We start from the raw sequence: 24,547 nt of genomic DNA, 5'->3' as shown, positions 1-24,547 counted from the left end.
ATCAAGCCTGAGCTTGGTGTGGGTGCCTGGGTTTCCCGGCACACTGGCCCACCAGTGGTAGTAGCCTGCAGCCAGCAACAGCCCTAGTGCTCTCCCCATAAAGGTTTCTGCCTGAGGGCAAGCAAGTCCTAGCTTTGTGCTGTGCAGCAACAATCTTTCCCAAATTACCACATGACAATTTTAAAATCACCTGCAAACCTAAATCCAGTGAATGCCTACAGACAACACACTTAACAGCTCAGAGAATGATTCAGAGGAAGCAATTTTCCACAGTGAAGATAATCATCTGGTAGTGTGAAAAGGCAAACACTCTTTTATTAGCATTGGAAACTCAAGGGAAATGTTGCTAAATCCATAAATGCAGCACTTGAGTAAATGCTCAAGAACAATATCCACAGCTGGAAGGAAGGACCTGTACAGATTCCAATTCCCCTCAGAGTCCTCTCACAGAATGTGCTCTCTTGGAGGGCAGGGAAAACTCAGCTCTGACCTCTTCCTGTTTACCGAACAATCAGCTCCTCCAGTCCTGCCCTGATCCCACACGGGGAATCCCAGAATTCAGAGATCCCATCCCTGATCCTCTTGATGTACACACTTGGCCCAGGTGACCTCAACCTCATGCCTCAGGTCTTTATTCTGTGACACTAAAATTCATATTCTGGTGCTGACCTCTTTTGGGACTTCATAAGATCAATTGCCTCTCTGAACTCTCAGTTTGGAATCCTGAACAGGGACCTCAGACTAGAAATGGCCGAAACTAAGCTCTTGGTCATCAATCCTTTTCCAGTATCTTATTATTGCATAAGAAATCACCCCAGGGATTCCTGGGTGACTCAGTGGTTGAGTGTCTGCCTTGGGCTCAGGTCATGATCCCAGGGTCTTGGGATCAAGTCCCTCATCGGGCTCCCCACAGGAAGCCTGCTTCTTCCTCTGCCTATGTTTCTGCCTCTCTCTGTGTGTCTCTCATGAATAAATAAAAATAAAATCTTTAAAAAGAAGAAAAAGAAATCACCCCAAAACCTAGTGGCCTAAATCAACAACAATCATCAATGTTGCTCTCGAGTCTACAATTTTGGTGTGGCTCAACAGGGATGGCTCTGTGAGGTATACCAGCTGAGGAGCTCACTATGGGGCCAGGGGTTCCACTCCCACAATGGCTCACTCACATAGCTAGCAAGTTTTACTCGCTGTCACCTGGAAAGCATAGCTGGGGTACGGGTGGGGGGCCTTGGTTGCTCCCGGCATGGCTGCTCCACAGGCTGCGCTGGCTTTCTCAGCAGTGATTGAGTTCCTGGCGTGGGCAAAAGAGGTGCAAAATGCCAGTGTCTAGAGTCCTGGGCCCAGAAACTGGTAAAACGTTATTTCTTCCACACTGTGTTAAGCAAGCAGTCACATAGCCCACATTTAAGGGGAGGGGGGAAAAGACCATCAACTTTACATGGAAGCAGTATTAAAGAGTTTGTGGACCTGTTTTACAACTGTCACATGTCCCAAGCCCTCTCTTCCTGTGGTCTCCTCCAGCCACCAGTTGCTCAGGCAACTAGGCCTCCTTGGTTGCTGCTCCTCCCTTCCCTTCCATCCAATCCTCATGCAAATTTTTGACTGCCCCAAAACAGATCCAGAAACTTTCTTCCCTTCTACAACCTTACCTCAGAAAACCTCATCTCCCACCTGGATGGCTGTTTGGTTGGTTACAATCGTTGGCCAAAGGCTCTCTGCTTCCATGCCTTTTTCCAGAATCTATTCATACAGTAACCAGAACTATTTTTTAAAAACATATATCAGATCATCCCACTCCTCTGCCTAAACCTTCTGAAAGCTTTACAACATATTTAGAATGAAACTTGAAACTCTCATTCTGGTTTCCAGAGCTTGACGTGCTCTGGCCCCTATCCAGTCCCTTGGCCTCATCTTGTCCCACTCCCTTCTCACTGGACGGTGACCACACACACACACACACACACACACACACACTGGCTCTGGCCTGCCAGCCTTTGCACTTGGCTTCCCTCTATCTGGAGTGCTCTTCCTCTTGACTGTTCCAAGGCCGGTTCCTTCTGGCCATTTTTAGTTTGAAATGTCATTTCCCCAGAGAGGCTATCCACAATCGATCATTCTAAAGTGGTGACGCAGTCATATGTCACATTAACCTACTACGTAACACTTAAGGCTAGCTGATGCTTTTTGTGGTGACTTATTGATTCCTCGGCTGTCTCCTCCCTCTAAAACATAAGTACCATGAGAGTAGGGACTCCGTGTCTTGTCACTGTGCATCCCTAAGGCCTAGAACAGTGCCTGGCACAGAGCAGAGGTTCGATAAATATTTATTGATTTAGTAGGTAGTAACACTAGCTGCAGGCAGGCAGTCTTCCACAGCATCTCTTGGGGTCGTTAGCAGGGATAGAGAGGAAGGTTGGGGGGCCTTGGCTGCTTATGCTTATCCTGGGAGCTCAGCGCTGGTGTGGGCCTGCTCCTGGAGGGTGCCTCACAGAAACCACGTTTATGCGGCCTGGTTCCACCCCCCAGTATATCTCCATCCCTAGCTTTCCTGTAACACCAGCCATACAGAACTACACGGTCATGAGCACAAAGTTAGCAATGTGCTTGGACAGGATGGCACAGTTCACTTACCTCATGTTCGCATCGGGCAGGTCACTGACTCAGGTTGTATTGCATTTGAACTTTCATTTTATGATTAGACTCAGAAATGTAGGCAAAATTCTGATATGACAAATTCTAAGTGCTTATTTTGATTATTATTATTTTTTTAATGAAGATGTTTAAATTTTTGAAAAATTTGGAGATGAAGGGGGCACCTGGGTGGCTCAGTGGTTGCGCATATGCCTTGGGCTCAGGTTGTCATCCCGGGGTCCTGGGATTGAGTCCTGCATCAGGCTCCCTGTGGGGAGCCTGCTTCTCTCTCTGCCTATGTCTCTACCTCTCTTTCTGTGTGTCTCTCCTGAATAAATAAATATCTTAAAAAAAAAAAAAAGAAATTTGGAGATGGGTATTCAGGACCTATCTAAATAAAGAAGAAAAGTTTGATTAGGGTTTTTTTTTTTTCTTTTTAAATTAATGTTATGGATAGGTTAAAAAGAAACTGAGGTGAAAAGTGAGTTCAATAACAAAATAGCCTTTGTTTTCTTTAAAAATACTTGTTAGCCACCTTTTTAGTACTTTGGTATAGAGAGTTGTGTGTCCAGAGTCAGGGTGTCCCTAAAGTAATAAAATACTAGAGGTGTGTGCAGTCAGCCCATTCAGGGAAGTGGCAGCTTGTTTCATAGGAGTCTTTTTTATTCACTGTAATGAGATTTTTGCCTGGGGATCAAAATTTTTTAAAATGAAATGATACTGAAAATTCCAAGTTCTATGGGAGAAAGTGATTGTGAAGCCCCACTGTGCCAATCAAAAGCTGATTCTGAGCACCCAGAGACCAGGAGACCAGGATCTGCATAGCTGCTTCTGGCGGGCAGCGTGATGATGAAGAGAAGGAGCCCACCTGGCCTTGAGTGGTGCTGCTCACGTCCTCAGAACCGAGTCAGCGTCTGACCCTGGAGAGTGGACGAGGAAGGCAGACGTGCCAGTCTGGCCTGCACCGGGTGCCCCTCGCCCTCCTACACCTATGGAGGCAAGCCCACAGGGAAGCAGGACCCTTGGCAGTACTGACTGAGGGCTTATGAGTCAGTCCTTGTCATGAGGGTGATGATTCTCATCCACCAAGGAGATGGCATCCACCCTGATCTCTCCAGGCTCCAGGGCAGCACCCAGCAGAGTGTCAGAAGCACAGCCGCAGGGGCTCAAGGCAGCGGGGTGCATTTGCTGCAGAGCCGAAGCTGGCAGCGAGGAAGGCCATCCCTAAAGCTACATTATTATGTACTTAGTTTTTATCTTTTTTATTTCTAATTCTTTCCTCTTTAAGTACTTTTTTTTTTTTTTTTTTTTTTTTTTTTTTTTAACGATCGCTGCTTAGAACCCAAGCTCCTGGAATCAGACTTAGGTCACATAGGCTGGAGGAGGCTATGGGGCAATGGAATCCTCCCAGGTTTCCGGGGGCTCGCCCTCCGCACCCTCCTCCCTCCCTCCTTTCCAGCTCTGCCCGGTCACAGCCTGGGTACAGAGGGCTCCTTTGGGGCTGGGAGCTGGGCAGGAGGAAACTGAAATTTCAGACAAGACAGCCCCTTCTGTGGCCTCCATTCCACCGTGAGGAGGAGTGAGAACCAGGAAGGACAGGTGAGTCTCACCTGAGCTGACTAAAGTCCAGCTCAGCCAGCCCTTGACGCATCCAAGACATCTGCCCCCAGCAGTGAGATGCAGTGGAACTCACCGCCATTCTCAGTCCACGTCTACAATGCTGGGAAAGAAAAACCAAGTTCAATTTACCAAAATATCTGTATTATCTATAAAAGTTGAAGTCTAGTGGGTCACTGCTCCCAGAGACAGCAATATCCAACCATGTTGGCCGCAGAGGCAGACGGCTGCGTCCCTGCAGCACTGGGGTGGAACGTGGCACTAAGTGGCATGGGGGTGGGCTCATTTGTAAGGCCTCAAGAACCTGGACACTTTGGAACGGAGCAATCGGATGAAGGACCTTGGAAACATCTCCCGGGATTCCTGGGCTGTGTACTTGAAATAGTTCTGGGGGTGGGCCAGGACGTCAAACAGGGCCTTGATCAGCTTCTTATCCTAAAAAGAATAGAAGTTGTGGTACTGGGCCAAAATACTTCAACATTCCAACATTTGGCCAATGGAACTATAATGGATCCAGCCTTGAACTGTGTAGGTGGATTAGCCGAAAACCACTTTGTGAAAATTGTTTCCTCTGATTTTTATCTTTTCTCCAGTTTTTATTTTCCCTGATTATCTACAAAAAACATGTATTACTTTCATAAAGGAAAAGCTGACATATAAACAACAGTTTTATTTTTCTAAACCAGATGAGATGCAACACTGGAACCTGGGGAGTATTTATAGGGTTGGTGAAATGGCCAGTGCCTGATGATTACTTAAAAGTATCTAAAATTTGGTGAACTTTAGGCTCGAAGGATAAACAAGGAGCCAAAAGATCTTCAACTATTTGGAGAATCAATATGGAAACATAATTTGCCACTGGCGTGGATTTATGATCCAAGTTTCCTACTGTTCTTCCACACATTTCCAAATGTAAAAAGAATACAACTTCACTTGACAATACTGAAGACAGCCACCTGAATTTTTTTCTTTAATAAAGTATGGTAAAGATATAAACCTCAGCCCAGAGCAGGCCTGGTGTCTGACAGATGGCCACATGGAGCAAGAGGAAAACCTTCCTCTAGTGGTGCCAGGAGCTCCTTGGGTGATGGGTGACCATTACCTTGGCTGTGTGCTCACCTTTAGTATTTCCTGATGGTTCTCAGATGCATAGAGCCTGCCATCTCGAACTATGTCTTCAATGAGTTCCTGGTAATCCTCTGTTGGAATAAAGGACATAATAGACATTCAGAGGGTTTCGTTATTTCCAAACTTACTCTTTCTTTCATTTTGAAATAAGGTTCTGAGAAATGCCCCTTCTGCAGCTGTTCTCAGAACAATGACCACTGTGATACCGAGGAGGCTATCAGAAGAGAACTTCCACAGACTCCCACCACCACATCCTCTCACCTACCAGCCTCTGCACCCATCTCTTCTGTTTCATATTTCCTCAGATGAACCCTCTGTGCATTTGGTCAAGGCCCTTCCTCTACTTAGTCCACTGGCTCCATCTTCTCTCACCAAGGCAAGGGCATCGTTCCAGTAATTCTGCCCTTTCTTTGTGACATAATGACACTTTCTTGCCCTCTTGGGCCTTCCCATCAGCATGTAAACATGCTATTATGTCTCCGATCCAAAAAGAGTCCCTCCCTTGACCTCATTTCTCCCTCCAGCTGCCATCCTACATTTCTGCCCCCTTTATTGAGAAACTACTCAAAAGAATTGTCAACACTCCCTGTCTCTGGTCATTCCTCCTTCTTGATCCACTTCCTCACTCAGCTTCCAGGATATGACACTCTTTGGTTTTCCTCCTATCTCACTGGTTGCTTCGTCTGAGACTCCTTTGCTTTTCTTCCTCCTCTCCCTGACCTCTTACTGTAGGAGGGACCCAGGGCTCAGTGCTTGGTTCTCATTTCTTCTATCTATACTCACTCCCTGTGAGCTCATCCAGGCCTGTGGCTTTTTTCTCCTCTACTTTACTCCCTTCTGTCCTCCTCCCTTTCTTCTCTCTGCCCATGTATTGTGTAAAACAATCAAGCTTCTTACCCACCAGGCAAGACTCTTCTTTCTTTTGGATGGGGGTGGGGTGGGGAGAATTTGGCTGGTTGGAGAGGGAAGAAAGCTATGTTCATTTTCTTATTAATAATGTTTGGTCCTGATGTACACATTAAATGCAGTGCACATCATGTAAGCTGTCTCCAAATCTAAATCCCCACCTTTCAGAGTCTAGTCTATTTCCTACAGTCATAATTCAAACCAAGCATATGCAAAACACAGTCTTTTCCAAATTCCAGGCTGAAAAGAATGCCTCTTTATATGCATATCATGTGCAACAAAACCAAACAAATCATAAGAGCATCACTAGAATTGTGTGGGAAGAGTCCTCGAAAAAGTTTCTACTCAGTCAAGTGATGGTACAGGGAAATTCATTAGCTATTTATTAATGTCGTATAGTTCTTATAATTACTAATTTAAAACGTGTACATACAACCTCACTGGTACTCTATTCATGTGGTATCTTCCTTCTTATTCTTTTAGTTTAAGGAATATAAAATCTGAGTAAGGGTACTTATTGTTTATCTTGAATTTCTCTGCTGCAGAGTGTCTTCCTTAGAACACTAGCTCCTTTGGATGATGGGTGTTCACCACTAAGAACACCAGTTGTTGTGCTGTGTTCTGGTGTAAGAGAGAACTAAAGAGCTGTTTGCTGCTACACCAAATGCTTTCAGACTGCTGTCTTTGAAAACTATTCCCTCCACTATTAAGAACTGTTCTGTTTTGTCACTTGCTACAACTGTCATGAGAAAAGTGTTGTAGGTAAGAACTCAGGCCCTGGAGTCGTGGAGACCTCTGCAATGTTGTCCTCCTGTGACCTCAGGTCAGGTGTCTAAGTTAATCTCTAAGCCTGAGTGGCCTTGTCTGTAGAATCAGCAAATTATTGTGTGTACTTCATGGGCAATTGTGAGGAATGTGCCGTGTAAAGGCACTTAGCACATGCCTGGTACTCAGTACGCGTACTCAGTATATGTTAGGCACGACTACAACTCTCCCCATCGTCCAGTGGTAAGTGAGCCAGTCTGTAGCAGCTTCACCTGCACCCTTTCTTTTTAAAAAAGATTTGTTTGAGAGAGCGAGCAAGCATAAGTGGGGTGTAGGGAGGAGCAGAGGGAGAGGGAAACAGAATCCTCAAGCAGACTCCCCACTAAGCAAGGAGCTAAGCTTGATCCCAGGCCCCTGAGATCATGATCTGAGCCAAAATCAAGAGTCAGCTGCTTAACCAACTGAGCCCCCAGGCACCCTAGTACCTACCCGTTCTAAATGTGATTTCTATTCTTCCAAGCTTAGAAACCAGGTATCATACTTGTCTGAAATATATGTTTGTTTTTTAAAAAGATTGAAGGCAGCCCTGGTGGCTCAGCGGTTTAGCACCGCCTTCAGCCCAGGGCATGATCCTGGAGACCCGGGATCGCGTCCCACATCGGGCTCCCTGCATGGAGCCTGCTTCTCCCTCTGCCTGTGTCTCTGCCTCTCTCTCTCTCTCTCTCTCTCTATGTCTCTCATCAATAAATAAATTAAATATTTCAAAAAATAAATTAAAAAAATAATAAATAAAGGTTGAATAAACTCTGAGTAAAGACCTGAAAATTTTCTGTATCATTAAAGCATCAATTTTCAATTATTTTCTTCTGTGACATGTGTAAGATACATTCTCAAGGACTTAACTTGAGTTATGTGTAATTTCCCTGGCTCAAGCTACAACTCTTTGAGAAAATGAAAAAAAAAATCAAGATGTTTTCTTGTGTTACAAAGGAAGAGTGAGGACAGCCAGCATAAAATGTGTGAGCTTAAGTGATATTTATTCTGGAGTCTCCACATCTTTTTTGGTTCCTTCACTGATTCCAGATAGGGGAAGTTGTTGGTTGTCTTCTCTCAGACAGTTGAGGTGCTCTGTCTCTCTCAGCAGAGCCAGGGGGGAGACATTGCTGTCCACCTAGTAGTCTGATCCTAAGAGTCCTTGCCTTGGAGCTTTGACATGGTTTCAGGCACAGAGATGATAATCCTGGCTTTTGTAACATGTGGGAAATAAACTATGTGAAATGCTTTTACAAAATCCATAGAATATTTTCTTTCCAAAACATCTACTTTTGGCCCCTCTCTGCCTAAAAACCTTCTATGGTTCAATGGCTCCCTGTGAGATTAGGAACACTCTTCTGAGTCTGTTACTCAAGGCTCTTCACCACCAAACTCCACACACTTCTATTCTCATCTCTCACTGCTAAGCCCCAGGCACCCTACCCACTCACCCAATCAGGCTATAATCACCACCCATGTCAGGTACTCTATCATGTGGCCTATATCATTTTTTCTTCCTAATATTTTTCTTTCCCTTTATATATATATATATATATATATATATATATATATATATATATATATAAACTCATGTTCTTTGAGGACCGAAATTTCTTGAGATTTTGCCATACCATGAAGGATTAACTGGTGCCTGTTCTTCTGTCTTCACACAGAGCTTTGTACCTGCCACATTACAGCATCTAGGAGTTGTGTTTCATTACTAACCGTGTGGTCTCTAGCAGCTTGCCCAATGCCTGGCACAGGAGATGCTCACTAAGTATTCGTTGGGATAGACAGATAAGATGAATTAATAAATTCGTGAATGAACAGATGACTTGTCTCCCCCCACTGGATTATGAGGTCTTCCAGGACAAGGTCCAGTTCATTTTGTATTCCAAGTCAATGTTTGTCAACAGAGTCCCATCACTGGGTAGGGACCATCACTCACATGGACCACCCCTTTACTTAACAAGAAGAAAATAAAACCAGAGAAGTCATCTGATTTTTCTAAAACCACACAGCAAATTAGTAGCAGAGATAAGACCAGAGATTGAGTCTTTCTCCTCCCTCCTCAGGATTCTATATAATAAAAGCCACAATGATAATTAGCTAGCATTGACTGAGCATTTACTATGTGCCAGGCACTGCACCAAGTCCTTTATGGACTATCCCATTTAACTCTCACATTAGCTCTAATGATTATCCTTATTTACACATTAAGAAAATGAGGCTTAGATGGTGAAGGCACTCTAGAAAACAGTATGGAAATTCCTGAAAAAATTAAAAATAGAGCTACCTTTTGACCCAGCAATTGCACTACTAGGTATTTACCCAGATACAAACGTAGAGATCCGAAGGGGCACCTGCACCCCAATGTTTATAGTAGCAATGTCCACAATAGCCAAAATATGGAAAGAGCCCAGATGTCCATCCACAGATGAATAGATAAAGAAGATATGGTATATATATATAATGGACTACTACTCAGTCATCAAAAAAATTGAAATCTTGCCATTTGCAATGACATGGATAGAACTAGAGGAACTTAATTTCACTTATTGTGCTGAGTACAATAAGTGAAATAAGTCAGTTAAAGAAAAACAATTATACGATCTCACTCATATATGGAATTTAAGAAACAAAACAGAGGATCGTAGGGGAAGGGAGGAAAAAATAAGCAAGACAAAACCAGAAAGGGAGAAAAACTATAAGTGACTCTTAACTCTAGAAAACAAACTGAGGGTTGCTGGAGGGGTAGTAGATGGGCAGATGGGATAACTGGGTGATGGGCATTAAGGAGGGCACTTGATGTAATGAGGACTGGGTGTTATATGCAACTGATGAATCACTGAACTCTACCTCTGAAACTAATAATACAGTATATGTTAATTAATTGAATTAAAAATTTTTTTGATTAATTGAATTAAAAATTTTTTAAATGTAAAAAAAAAAAAAGGAAAGAAAATGAGGCTTAGAGATGGTGAATAACTTACACAATGTCACTGAAAAGATGAGGCCAGGGCTGGCCCATGTTCTCACCCACCAAGCTATGCTCATTTTTATTTATTTTCTGAAACATGTTTTCATCCCTGCAGCTAGTGTCCCCAGACGCCTGTTTAAAATTTGGCACTTGTGAGTCAGCAGTGTCCTTTCTCCTTATCCCACCTGCCTTTCTGAGCATGTGTGCTTGTCAGCAATCCACCAGCTGGCCCAGAAGTTGGTGTGATTGAAAGCAAAGAAGCTCCTTGGGTGTGGTGTGGCCTGAGCTTCACAGTGCTTACCATCATAAGTCACATAAGGGACCTGGAAGCCTCTGGCACTGTTCCCTTCATTGGACTTAAACTGAATCCACAGCTTCTTTGATCTGGAGGTGAAGGCGATGGGGCGTTCGTAGGTCTGGCAGGTTTCATATGTTGTCACAGAATTAGATGAAGCTGCCAAGGGAAGGTCGGGGGGGGAGGTGGTCTTCAAGACTCATCCTGAGCAGCCAAACAATAACACTCATTTTTTCAAATGCGCCGTAAAACAAGTCATGATCAAGAGCTCCTCAGGCCCAGTTTTGTCACCATAGGGGGCCAAAGTCCTGGAAACTGAGTAGACTCAGCTGGTGACTGGATTCCCTCAGAGAATTGAAAGGCCCAGGGCTAGGCAAACAGCAGCAGCCTAGGCCCCAGTGCCCACTGCAGGAGCTGAGGAGAGGCCTCCAAGTTCAGAGGCCAGCAATAATCATCACAGATCCCCGCTTCTTCTGACCAGGCAGGGCAGGGCAGGGCACACTTTATGGACTTTACCTCGTTACCCCTCCAAAAACCATAGGAAGTTGGTGCAGTTGTTAACTCATTTACAGAGGTTGTGTCACAAAGTCAGTATGTGGATAAGTCAGGATTCAAACTATACCTGACTTGAGACACTGTAACCACTAGTAAGAGTGGCAAACACATGGTGGCTCCATGTGTCATTATTCTAAGTGCTTTATGAATATGAACTCATTTATTCCTCATGATGACTCTATGAGGTAAGAACTCTACTATCCCCATTTTAACAAAAAAGGAAACTAAGTCACAGAAAAATCCAGAATGTATGGTTCACAGAACCAACAAGAGGTGAAACTGGGTTCAGATCTAAGCAGTCTGGCTGCTGGGCCCAGTCACTATACTGCCTTGAAGTTGTGTTGATGGTAGTGTCTCTCAATGGACACTGGGTCATATGCCAAGATGGGAGGGGGGGTCCCTCCTGGCTGGACTATGACCTTTACCTTAGTCAGTCCCCAAGCCACAAGTGGCTTCCCATGGTGAAACAAGTGTGTGGGGCCAGCCCTCTATGAGCTTCATTGGCTCCATGATGTTGTAGAAGAGGGTCCACAGTGAGCCTAGAGGGAAAGACTGACCTGCAGAATCACTTCCTCTGGGGTTCACCAAGAGGCCTCAAGATGGGCTTTTGTCTAAATTTTGTTTCTTGGCAAATGCTATAAACTTATGTCCCATCTCTGTTCTAATATAGAGGGGACACCCTAGGTGTGCTGCTCACACTTAAAGCTGGGGAGCATGCCAGCAGGCTTTTCCACTAGCCTTAGAAAGGGAGGGGGACAGAGGGAGGGGACGCACAGGTTTTCCGCATCACCAGGTAGTCTCCACAGTCATCTTCTATGGGCAGGAAGATCTCAGGGACCACGATCAAGATTCGGCGCTTGGGTGGTGGGTTGATGGTCCATGTACACTCGGTGTTGGCTGGGTAATTGCCTGGGTAGTTTGGGGATTCAATGTATCCGGTAAAATCTCCCAGCTCTCCTCCACATCTTCTGTCTGGAAAGGGAAATGCCATGAGTTATGAAGGCACAACACTGTTGTCACTGTGTCATGACAATAGGCAGCTCAGTTGATGAAAACTGCTGCAGCCCTATTGCCATCAAGGCATGAGGTGTGCAGATGGCACCATCCCAGGAATTAGTGTGCCCTGTGCCCTGTAAAGTCTAGTCCTCCACCTCTCTGTGGGAGCCGAACTACACTAACTCCCCACACAGAGCTCACCATACTGAGTTCCCCTCTGAGTTACCATTTTCTCACTAACTTGAAGGTGATCTTGAGCAGGCATTTGTGAAACAAAGGACAACTTTAGTATTCAATATTTTGTTTACAAAGTCTAAGTGCAAGGGGAACCCATGACACAGAACTTCTAGGTCTGTCAAAATAGGAAGAATAGAGCTTACTGCTAATTAGAGGATATTTGACCTTTCCTAGAGACCTTATATGAATTCATGATATCCATAGTCTTTCTCTTTTCTTTCTAGTCAAGAGCACATTTTATTTTTGGTGTGGAAGAGAATTCCAATTAGGTATCCAATTAGGTATCCGCCAATATGGGGCATGCTGGATATTCACCTCTGGCATCAAGGGCAAGGAGTATCACACACACACACACACACACACACACACACACACAAAACCAGTTTAGGCATATCTTCATTCATTGAATCTCCATTCATCTAACAAATGTTAGCAAAAGCTCTGGGGGTTCAGAAATGAGAAAGACACAGTCCTTGACCTCAAGGGAGGGGCTTACTGTTTAAAACTGTCAGGTGAATGTGTGCAAGAGGGGATGTTGAAGAGACTTTTTCCTCTTTAATTATAACTGGGAATTATTATTTCCATTAGAAAAAAATAAAGAGGCTTTTCTTCTTGGAAGGGGGTCAAGTGGGGAGAGCCATGGAGTTGAGAAAACTGCCTTCAAGCCTGAAGGGCTACCTGAGGATCTGTGCCATGTGGTTCCTAAGGGCCAACCAAAGGCCAGGGATGGGGGGACAAAGAAACAGACTGCATCTGGGTATAGGGAAGAATTTTATAACACTGTGAACCCCAATCTCAAATTCCTCCAGTTTGGGGAGATCTCCTTGCTCCCCTACACCTGCTGTCTTACTGATAATAGATCAGCAGAGATTTACTTCTGACCTTTACTGGAGAATTTTACATAGTGATTAAAAAGCAACCAACTGGCCCAAGCATGCAGCAAGTCTTTGAATGATTTGCTTCCCCATTCCTATAGAATACAAATTAAACTCCACTGTGTGGCCTTCAAGGCTTCCCTTCCTGATCTGCCTCAGATTCTCCTGAGACATTCCATGATCCAGGTCTAGGGGTCTCTTCTCTTCTTTCACTCTTCTGAGTCTGTACTTCCTCACAGTTGTTGTCTTGGGTATAAAGCTCTTTCTCCCAATCCCCCCCCTTTCTCTCCATCAAAACCTTCCTGTGCCCTCTAGAAGCCTTTCCTCATCTCACTAGACAGAATGAATTGCCCTCTCCTCTGCAATCCTACAGCCTGTGCTGCCTGCAGGGCCAGGGACTTCTGCTTGCCATGTCTAGAATGTAACAGGTCCTCAAACAGTGTTTGCTGAACTGAAATTCTGCAGCTCAGAGGAAATGTCAGCAAATTTATCCTGTCGAGATGCCTGGAGGAGTAGCCAGGATCAGCACAGGGGAGTACCTGGGAGTCAAGCATGGCTCTCCTTCAGCACCAACCTGCAGCACTCGGAGCCGGGTAATAGCTTCCTCATGGTTCTCAATGGGCCTGGGACACCTGCCCCAACCTCCCTGCCCCAGGTGGACCCAGGCACTTTCCTCTGGGTCAAGACTGTAAAAGCCTTAGAGAGACCCACCTTTACACTGGGTTATGTTTGTGGAGCCATCAAAGTCAGTGGTAGTATTTCCTGGGCAAGAAACACAGTTATTTTTTCCAAATTCAGGCTGATATGTTCCTGCTGGGCAACGGATACATCGGTGAGTGGTGGTGTTGTAGAAATGTCCAGGTGAACATTGAACTGTGGGGTGGGGATGGGGGGAAGAATGAAGCAAAAAAACAAAGCAAAACTATATTTATCAGTCACATAAAAGTTTTCACAGTCCGTGATATAAATTTGTATACCCAAACAAAGTACTGCTTTCCTACTTATCTGGGGCTAATCAACACTTAATTCCCTAAATAGCCAGCTTGGGTGGGACTTATGACTCATGACACTGAGAAAAATACAAAGGGAACAAACTATGGGTGTAGCTTCAAAGAGTTTACAGCACGTGCAGAGTCTGGCATAGATGAGCATAGCTGAGTTTTCATGCAGGGAGCACTTGTCAGCTCTGAGGATGTCAAACTGATGCCAGGCCCAGCGTTGGGGCCCTGGGAGAAGCGGCAGTTGGGCTCTGGGGACAGGTAGGACCTGTATGGGAGGGGAGCTCCAGGGAAGGGTGCTGGGATGGAGGAAGACTGAAAAGAAGGAGCCAAGAACCTCTCCTAGACTGGTCAGCCCTGTTTGAAGGGGTCCAGGTGGTTGGGGGAGACCACGTCTAGAGAGTTCCCATGCTCCCTGCACATCCTGCAGGAGTAGATGGAGCTGGGACCTGATCTCCCAGCCACTGGGACCACACAGGGCATCTCTGGACTGGGCTTGATCGGAGCTTGACCAGACTCCCATGGTTCTCAAAAGGGAAATTCAGTTCTGGAAAAAGGCAAACTGCCAAGTCCTCACCTCTGGTCTCACAGTCCTGGAAGGAAGTGGCTCCCAGGTGTTTGGTGGGGAGCCCTCCTCCACAGGGGAAGCAGGAAGTACGGCCAGCCTCAGGCTGGAATGTGCCCAGGGCGCAGAGCTGGCAGGGTGCAAAACCATCTGCAGAATATTCACCAGGTTGGCAAAGACCTGGGGAAACCAATGACCCTAAGTGAGCAAGGTCCCCTGTGTCCCTTGGGCGGACACTTCCCCATCTCTCTGTAGATGAGCTCAGAATTTGGTCAGACCTGTCACCCTCTGCTGATCTGAGCTCCCACCTCAGTGAGAAAAGTCCTGCCCTGCCCTGCCACTGACCCTGAGAAGGTGGCACGTGAGCGCCTGATGTTTACACACAGGGCTACAGAGCACAGTGCAAAGACAGAGACCAAGGAGCCAAGGGTCAACTGCTTCCAAAGAATGGACCATGCCTGAGTTTGCTTAAGGTTTAGGACTACACAGTGCACAGCCAGCACCCTCCCCAGGGAGGGTTCTCTGCTCTGGAATCAATTCAACCCAGAAGTATACCCTCACCCAGCTGATTACATCCTAGTGATATAAAGACTCTTCTGGTCATGAAAGAGTCTCCCTGTTTTATCAATTAGGTTTACTAAGTCACTAAAGTGTGTCCTGGCCTCCTTCTACTAAATCCAACCAATCTAATCCATATTGATAGAGGGACCCAATGGCATTTACTTTAAACACCCTACTTGATCATTTTTTAAATTTATGACAAGAAGCACAGCCATAAACAAAAAGATTTCTAAGAGCACATGATTCTTAGGAATTAGCTTGTCACTGCCAAGATGTTATGAAAAGCTGTGTCTCTTGTACTGCTGATCATTTCTCCCCTATTACATTTCATGGTCTTCTTATTAGCCATAGGTTATAGATATAATGGCATTTAGTGAACACACATTCAAAGGAAGAGTCTGGAGTCTGTCAGACCTATGTTCTGATTCAAATCCTCCACTCTTTGGCTGTATGACCTTCAACCATTCACTTTAACCTCACAAAGTTGTTGTAGTGATACAACAACCATAATAATAATTCATGTAATACACCTTGCATGATGCCTGGCATAGGTTAAGTATTTAATAAGTGTTGGCAATTGCTATTATTACTAGTATTATTCTTACTATAAAGATATCTTAATAAGGTCACATAGTGTAAACAGATGTCCCAAAGTGCCTCCTTATCAACCCTGTAGTTGGTTTGAGGGGAGGAGAGGGGCAGAGGCTGAGGGAGAGAGAAAATCTCAAGCAGACTTCCTGCTGAGTAGAGCCCTCCATGGGGTTCCATCTCACGACCCTGAGGTCATGACCTGAGCCAAAATCAAGAGTTGGATGCAACTGACTGAGCCACCCAGGCACCCTATGACTTTTAAACCTTTTGAAAGGTCCTGTAGTTGAGCCTGGAGTCATTTAGGTGGGGGCTAAAGCTGGCTCTGGAGGTCACTGGGAGGAGAGATGGGAGCCACAGGACATCCCGTGCTCTTCACCACGGACATCACCTACAAACTGCAGTGTTAGATCACACCTTCTATTTGAACTCACAGAGCATCAATTTGGCCCTTCTTCCATCTAATAAAAGGAAGACATTTACTAATAAAATAAATAGGAAACAAGCCCACAAAACCCAAGTAAGCTTGGCTCCAGAGTTAACATTTTATAAGGGACATTAAAACCTCTTCCCAGAGTTCTGACAAAACAACCAGATGGATACTCTTTAAAAATCAATAAGGTAAAAAAAAAAAATCAATAAGGTATGAATTTGAGACCAAAGCTGGAAAAATAATTAGAACTACTTTCTCCAACTTAACACTTTCAGACCATCCCCATACACTGGGAGATCAATAAGGTCTCAAGGTATATTTATTTACAGTGAGTAAAGCATGCAACAGCAACCCTTCCACCTTTTCTTCTGCCAATGTATTCTATCAGCTTTTCATTTATTTATTCAAGTGAGCATCAGCCCAGCATGTGTTGGGCACTGAGGCAGGCACTGAAGCCAAAGACGAAGCCAATATAATATGGTCCCTGCCTGTAGGAAGCCCAAGGTGCAGTTTGTGCTATTTGCACTGAAACGCTACTTATGCCTTCTGTCTAGGTAATATTGGAGACCAGAGGAATAAGAAGAGGAAGATGGAACACTTACCTCCACATTCCGATACATTCCAAGCTTCTGGAGTCTTCAGGGCTCCAGGATTTTCTGATCTTGGGCAAGGTTCGCATGTGATTTGTCCTTCCTCATTTTGGAAGGTTCCATTTGGACACATGCAGCGTTCTTGCACTCCATCATAATATGTCCCAGCCCTGCAACTGACTAGCCAAAGGGGGAAATGATCTAGTCAGTGAGGGGACAGAAGCCAAGGAAGGATGATATGAGTGATAGGTGCAAATAGATGGCATTGACCCCACACTCCTCCACACAAACGCCCTGAATACAGAATGTGTACCTCCTTTGGGTTTTCTGTGTACACCCCTTGCCATGTTGCCCACCGTTAGAGGTGTTCATGGGTTCTCTCTCCCTAGACCACGAGCTCCTTAGAAGCAGGGATCACAGTGGTCCTAATTATTTTTGAGCACAAGCACTTGATGACTTCTCCTGTTTCATAGGACTGTCGGAAGGGTTATAAAGTGAAAACCATTCATTGAACATACTCCCAATGCTGAAAGAACAGAGAAGAGGGTGATATTAATTCTGGCTGATGGCATCCCTAAAGGCTTCCTAGAGGAGGCCACGTTTGTGTGGACCCTTAAAGGATGAATAGGATCTCCCCAAGAAGGAAAAGGAGCAGGTCATAAAAGGTCACGTACAACATACAGGAGAAGAGGGAAGAAAGGAAGGTTAGGATAGACTTTAGAAATTCTTGAATGCTAGGCATTTGGGTTTTATTCTTCAGGTTGAGGAGCCATTAAAAGAGAGGAATATGACCAGAGCTGGGTTCTGAAAAGCTCACCCTCTGGTGGCTGTAGGGAGGGTAATCTCAAGAGTCTTACCAATAAGCTCTCCAACACAACATGCTTTGTGTTTGTAATAAAGTTCATGTGTTATGAAAAGTAAACCATGGTAAATGTCTCCTGAAAGAATGAACTACAAGGAAATTAATAAACAATGCTTCTGGGTATATTTCTGGTGTTGTTAGTTAAATGTAGATTTATATCTTCTTTTATAATATGAATATAAAGTAAATGTTCTTAAGTGGGTTCTCAGTATCATATTCAGACATCAACATAACCATCAAAATAGCCTTTCTAATGGCTAACATTTGCTGAATACTTGCAATCTCCTGTTCATCATGCCAAAAGCTTTTCATACCTTATCTCATTTGTCCCTGAAAACAACCCTAAGGAGTTAGGTGCTATTATTAACTCCATTTTACAGAAACAGACTTAAGGATATTAAATAATTTGGCCAAGGTCCCACAGCTAGTCTGTGAAATACACCTACAGTGAGATTAAGAGCTTTGAATTTAAGAGGGAGAAAGGGCTCTTGCAAAAGTGCAGACTGAATCTTAATTCAAGACTGCCGAGGATTCTCTACGTGATGTTAGAGGAGTCTGACTGGAATAAACACATTCTCTTTCAGACTTAAGCTGCTGAGAAATAGAAAACAAAATATCACATGATAATATTAGCTATTATATCTCTTCAATGTCTGTGAGGGGGAATACCCGTTTTCATGCTTTCCTACAAATGCAATCTACATCTATACTTTTTTAAAGATTTTATTTATTTATTCATGAGAGACACAGAGAGAGAGGCAGAGACACAGGCAGAGGGAGAAGCAGACTCCATGCAGGGAGCCTGATGTGGGACTGGATCCCAGGTCTCCAGGATCACACCCTGGGCGGAAGGCATCACTAAACCACTGAGCCACCTGAGCTGCCCTGCATATATACTTCTAGAGTTAAACATGACAAAGTCCTCTATTACCATTAATAAAAATGTCTTTTCATTATTCACTTTATAATCTGAAAAAAACCGAAACAAGGTTTTTTCTAAATCATAAGCCAAAATATGCTACATTTCAAATATTAAGTCTATAATTAAATTCAATCAAAAGTCTACTCTAAAATCTAAAATTTAATACTTTTTAATACTGTTTGGATTGTCTTTTATAATATCTGTGTATCATTTTAATTTAATTTTATCATATTTTTAAAAAATTAAAAGGGAACCAAACTCTTGCTTTCTCAACAAACAGCATTCTAATGGGCCCGATGCATAGAGCTGTGGCAGACAAAGTCTGATTCCAGACCTAGTCTCTAAACACAGCCCCACTTGATAGTGGTTTCCATGATGGTTCTGGTTTCAGCTAATCTCCCATGAGAAGCTGGGCTGAATTATATACTAGGAATTCATGACTTTTTATCCTGTGTCCCACCTGACTGTCTGAAGGCTAGCAGCAGGCCAGCAGGCAGAGAATAACTTCTTCGTGGCTCTAAGGAGTCAGATGTTGTGAAGGCTGGTAGAAAGTAAATAAAACCAAGGCCATCTGGAGCCCCTCTAGCCAAGCCATTTCCATTTTTGTAACATTCATTCCGCTAATGGGAAAGTGCCAGATGATGGCAATGATTTCAAAGCCACCTTAATCATAACTTAGAGTCAGATCAGCATGGTCTGTTCTGCTGTAGTTCCTCTGGCAGAAAATGGATCCCTTCATGGGTGCATGAGAATGGCTCTGGTTCTCGTTGGAAAATATAACAGGATGGGCTCCTGCTGCTCTGGGGGTCCACTCGTCCTTAGAACTATTTAAATCCCCCAAAGCCTTTTTGAGGTTACATTTTGAGAAGCCTCACAATGTCCCACAGCTGTTGCAATTTCCCAACTGAGCAAAGGGCTGAGAAATGCCCCCTTGTCACTGCAGAAAGGAGGGCACTGGTCTTTTTTCTCCCAGTGAAAGGCCTGCTTCACATAAACAAACTCATATTGTCACTCACAGTTTCCATTTTCCTTCCAGAAAGACCTACAGAAATAATTCCTGCCAAGCACCTTCCAAATTAATTTCTTTCACAAGGTAAAAATGAGCTAAATAGCAAAGAGTGATTCTGAATGTCATGAAGAGATGCCTGAAAACCACTTTTTTGCAAATGTGCTGAAGATTTGGTCTGAAGAGACCTCAATCGCATGTTCCAGTTGGTTCTCTTTTCTCCTTGAGCAGCCAGCATGTTTTGCTGCCCCAGACAAAGGAGTCAATTGCCCCCAGAACACTTCAGGATCACAGCAGAGCTTTTGTACGTCTTCAGTGACCATTAAAATCCCATTCTCAAATCCCACACAGCTGTTTTCTCCCCCTCTTAAGAAAAAAAAAAATACAAGAAAGCTTTTCTGATGCAAAAGGGAGAGACCAGCAGGGACAAGGATTAATGGCAACAAAGAGACCTGAAGGCTCACCCTCTTTTCAACACTGATGGCCTTTGAGTATTTCAGGCTATGGACAAACACTATGGTCTCTCTGTGGCGAAGATGGTGAACCTAATAAAAGAGGTCATTCTCTAGGGTCTGTTTTCTTAAGAGTCACGCTTTGACTTCTGAAGGAAAGCCACAAGCAGCCCACGCAGATTCCCAGGGTGTTCTGGAGCTGCTGCTTTGTCACAGCTCAGAGGCTAAGACAACACCGTGGCCTTGGGATCCCAGTTTGAAACCCTGTTAAATGGGTGTTTCAGGATAACAGGACAGAGCACCCCCTTGGCTCAGAGGTTGAGCTGTCACACTGTCCAGGTTTTTGGTGTCTGTTCTTAGAGTTGGGGCAGAGAGCGGAGTCCAGCTGACGCCTTCCTGGCTGGGTTCCCCAATGCATGCTATGCTCTCTTCATGCTTAGTTAATGGGGGAGGCAGGGAGAGACGTCATTTCCCTTAAAGTGCCTCTTTTGCCTTCAATTGCAATATTTCCCCAAAGATTTGCCCCTTGCCCTCTTTTCTCTCAATGTTGGTGGCTATCTTTAGGATTTCACCTGTTGTCCCTGTGAAAATACATTAGTTCAGTAAAATACTTAGTACTGATTATGTGTTGAGTTCTGTTCTAAATAGAGCTGGAGCTATAGCACACAAGACAGACATGGCCCTGCCCTAGGGGACATTCTGGAGAATATGCACAATAAATGGGTAAGTAAATAAATATATAGCAGAATGCTACCTAGAGGTAAATATGATAAAGAAAAGCAAAACAGGGTAAGAAGGGAATACAAAGAGTGGTGGGAGTGGAGTTTGTGTGTATATAGTCTCAGAAGAGTAGCCAGGCTTTCCTCTCTGAGCTGAGATCAGACTGAAATGAACAAACTGGCCTTGCAATGGCATTGCCTAAGAGCAAAAGAAAAAGAAAAAAAAAAGCCAATGCAGCAGGAATAGAGTAAAAGAGCCAGGGTAACAGGAAAGGAATCCTAAAAAGCAAGCAAGAGCTAGATGATGCAGGTTCTTGAAGGTCATGGTAAGGAAATTAGACCTTACTCAAAGCATGTTGGAGGATTTGCATAGAGGAATGGCATGATCTGACTTATGTTTCTAATAGATATTCTGGCTGCTATGTGGAGACCACGAGGCAGGCAAGGACTGAAAAACAATTCAGAGCCTGTCACAACAGACTGGGCCCAGGATGCTGGTGGTTTGGAATAGAGTGGTAATGATGAAGGAAGACATATCTACTTAGAGTAAGAATATAATGTGAAGGTAGAATTTGCTAACGAACTGGATGAGGAGCATGACAGAATGACAGGGGTCAAGAAAATGTGAGATTTTCAATTTGAACAATGAGGTAAATAGAGGTGCCATTTACTGAGATGAGGGAGAAGCAGGTTTTACTTAGGAGGGAGGGAGGGAGGCAGATAGACACACTGAGTTTAAGACGCCTGTTGGCCACACAAGTGTCGATATTGAAAAGGCATTGGTTTTACTGGTGGTTTGCAGGTAGAATGCGACACCGCAGGGCTTTATGAAATGATCCACTGGGTGTGGGCAAAGCATCTTCACATCTATGCCTATTAACTTTTACCTAAAAATGAGAAACAAAGAAAGGGTTACTGGTTCAGTGTATGGTCTAAGATTGGTGCCTCAGTCTGTCTGCATCTCCATGAGTCGTAGACACACATGAAGACACAAGGTCTCCAAGAAAAGAGACGAACATGGCATTCCTATGTGGTGGAACAACTCTATGGGGTGGGAAAGTACCGACTGCTTTGCTTCTTTCAATGCATTGAGAATTGCAGTTTGCCTGGTTGAATCAATTTCCTGATTGTATCATCGAGTTTCAACCAAACCAACTGGCACAAAATAGAAAGCAACTTCAAACAATCCTGCGAAAACCCTGGACTGAAGGTACAACCAACAATGGGTGAACACCAGGGAAGAGTCAGGCAAACACAACTTTTACTCTTTGCCAAACAGTATGACATAGAAACAGAAATCAGATCTGACAAGAGTTGAGCCAAAACACTAGCAATTCACAAAAAGACTATTTAAAAAATGAATTTACAACCACTAATGTTAGCAATGAACTTTGCCAGATTATAAATGTGGTACCTAAAGATGCTAGCCAGTTATTTTAAAACTGCTATTTAATCTATATCTCATTCCTTTATGATGTACATCATATATTAGCCAACAGAACAAGTATGTGCTTTTAAAATAAGTAAACACTCATGAATTCAAAAATATTTAACTTTGTGTGTGTGCGTGTGCCTGTGCGTGTAAGCGTGTGCATGCATGCATGCTCGATAAAGAACATTCAACACATCCTGGGATAAAGAAGTCCATAATTCAAAATAGTGGTCAGAACTATTTTGGAGGAGAGAGGAGTTTGAGAGTCACCAGCACATGGTGGTATTTAGAGCTCTGGCAATGAATAAGGTCAGGTAGAAGAGAGTGAAGGACTGAGCCCTGGGGTGTTTAGAGATCAAAAATTAGGGGAGAACCAACACGGAAAATCAAAAGGGAGCAGCCAGTGAGGTAGGAGGAGAACCAGAAGAGTGTGGTGTCTGAAATCCAGGAGAAGAGAGTGTTTCTAGTAGGTGGGAGTGGTCATCTGAATAAGAGTTGGCAACTAGATTTGGCAATACAGAGGTAGTTAGAAATTTTGGGAAAAGCAGTTTCAGTGGAGAGTCTGGGAGCAGAAACCACACTGGTAGGGGTTGGAAGAGAAAATGGGAGGGGAGGAAGCAAAGACAGGGAGTTTAGACAACTTTTTTAAGGAATTTTGCTCTATAGGGGGTCAGAGAAAGGAGGCAGTATCTGGAAAGAAGTGTGAAGTCAAACAAGGGTCTGTTTGGCTTTTAAGACAGGAGATAGGTTTGTGTGCTGTTGGAAACGACCTAGTAAACAGGAAGAATTCTGAGATGAGGGGTCAGTGGGGATAACAACAGGAGCAATGTTCTGGAGAAGGGGAAAGCAAACGGGCTCCAGAGCCCAAGAGGAGGAGGTGGCCTTGGTAGGAGCATGGCCAGGTTTATTCAGTTTAACAGGAAGCAGGTCAGCATATGTGTGGACAGATACAGGATAGGAGGGTTGGTCTGCACATGATAAGATAAAATCATTTTCCTAGACTATTAGAAGCCCATGGAGATCACTGCCTGGAAGTCCTGTGGCAACTCAAATTCCACTTCCTCAAGGAGAATGCTTCTCTTCGCTCCCCTGCCCAGTTCTTCCGACTCCTCTGGCTTTGCTCTTTATGAACAGCATCGCTGCTCTCCCAGGCACCATCTTTGCAGTCCAGCCCATAGTTATTATTCCAGACCTCAATCCTCCCTGCCTCATCAGGCAGCCAGCTGCAGCATCCTGCAGCTGTGTTCCTTTTGTCCATCAGCTGATGTCCATCCCTATAGCATCAGGGTGTTTTGATCCTCACCATCTCTAATCTAGATTACTGCAATAACCTTCCAATGACCTTCCTTGCCTCCGTTCCTCCCTGCCTCAGCCCTCACAGCCTGCCACCAGATCCACCTTTCTAAGGTGCTTCTCTGACTGCTCCCCTCCCTGACTCCAAAGCCTCCTTGACTTGCCACCCTGCACTCCTCATTGTATCTTTGATTCAGAACTCAATCTTTAGTCTCCTTTTCTACATCTGAGTTTTCTTTCTTTCTCAGGCTCTCTCAAGAGTCTATTCCGCCCCCCCCCCCACTTTTCCTATAAATCTTTTCTGATTATTTCTTCCCCAGTGATCACATTCATCCAATCATTCAACCAAACCTGCAGGCCTTTTCTCCATGCCTCCTACATATGAAGCAGGGCAGGGTTAGATGAGGGACATGTGGTAAGCAAGGGACCAATCGGAGGCCACGTCAAAAACCTCTGAGCTCACCCCAGCTCTTTCCTATTTTTAGTCCCCAATCCAGTTTATCACCAAATGCTGCTCACAGTTCTTCCTAAATATTTCTAGAATCTATTGCTTATTTTCTAGTCCATCTAGTACCTTTATGTTCTCAACATCTCTCATGCAAAGCATTCAAAACCTTCCAAGTTAGGTTTTCTGCCTTTGGTCCTGACTCTCAATCTAATAAAAGAAATTTTTCTAGAATACAAACATGACCTTAATTGCCTGATTAAACCCTCTAATGGCACCTTGTCACCTATATAAAGCCAAGGCTCCTTAGCAGTATACTCAAGGTCTCTCATGACCTACTGTGCTTTTCCCACCAGCCTTGCTACCCACCACATCTTACCTTGTGCTCCAGATTTAGTAATACTGAGTTGTCAATCATTCTCTGTATGCATCTTGCTCGGTCTCATTCCCAAGTCTACTCCTCTGCCTGAATACTCTCCTTTATGTGTCATCTGTGCATCCTTCAAAACTCAGATTAGGCTTCCTCTCTTTGGGGAGGTCTTCTCTAACTCTCCTCTGGGAGGACCAAATGTGACTTGAGGGATGATGTCTTATTTATCCAGGCCTCCTCAGCACCCATGGCAGTGCTGGCCCATGGAGGGTGCTCCATACAAGTGCTAGCAG

General features: G+C 44.3%; 1 protein-coding gene and 1 long non-coding RNA gene across 5 annotated transcripts in view; both read right to left on the bottom strand.

Moving 5' to 3' along the window:
- Positions 1-3,273: 3,273 nt before the first annotated feature.
- Positions 3,274-4,374, bottom strand: LOC140614825 (uncharacterized). The gene is made up of 2 exons (XR_012015594.1): positions 4,242-4,374; positions 3,274-3,551 (listed from the first exon to the last, which is right to left on the bottom strand). It is a non-coding gene; the product is annotated as an uncharacterized lncRNA (long non-coding RNA).
- SCUBE2 (signal peptide, CUB domain and EGF like domain containing 2) overlaps positions 4,371-24,547 on the bottom strand; it is a 63,676-nt gene continuing 43,499 nt past the window's right edge. For all 4 annotated transcript variants that reach the window (XM_072794129.1, XM_072794132.1, XM_072794131.1 and 1 more), the window contains 7 exons: positions 16,766-16,933; positions 14,594-14,761; positions 13,730-13,891; positions 11,685-11,882; positions 10,362-10,514; positions 5,368-5,447; positions 4,371-4,683 (listed from right to left, as the gene is read on the bottom strand). In XM_072794129.1, coding sequence (XP_072650230.1) covers positions 4,531-4,683; positions 5,368-5,447; positions 10,362-10,514; positions 11,685-11,882; positions 13,730-13,891; positions 14,594-14,761; positions 16,766-16,933 — 1,082 coding nt within the window. In that variant the 3' untranslated portion in view covers positions 4,371-4,530. The remainder of the gene's footprint in view (positions 4,684-5,367; positions 5,448-10,361; positions 10,515-11,684; positions 11,883-13,729; positions 13,892-14,593; positions 14,762-16,765; positions 16,934-24,547) is intronic.

The sequence above is a fragment of the Canis lupus genome, chromosome 23, assembly GCF_048164855.1.
Source record: "Canis lupus baileyi chromosome 23, mCanLup2.hap1, whole genome shotgun sequence".
Taxonomy (NCBI): Eukaryota; Metazoa; Chordata; class Mammalia; order Carnivora; family Canidae; genus Canis; species Canis lupus.
This window is presented reverse-complemented; position numbering and strand designations above follow the sequence as displayed.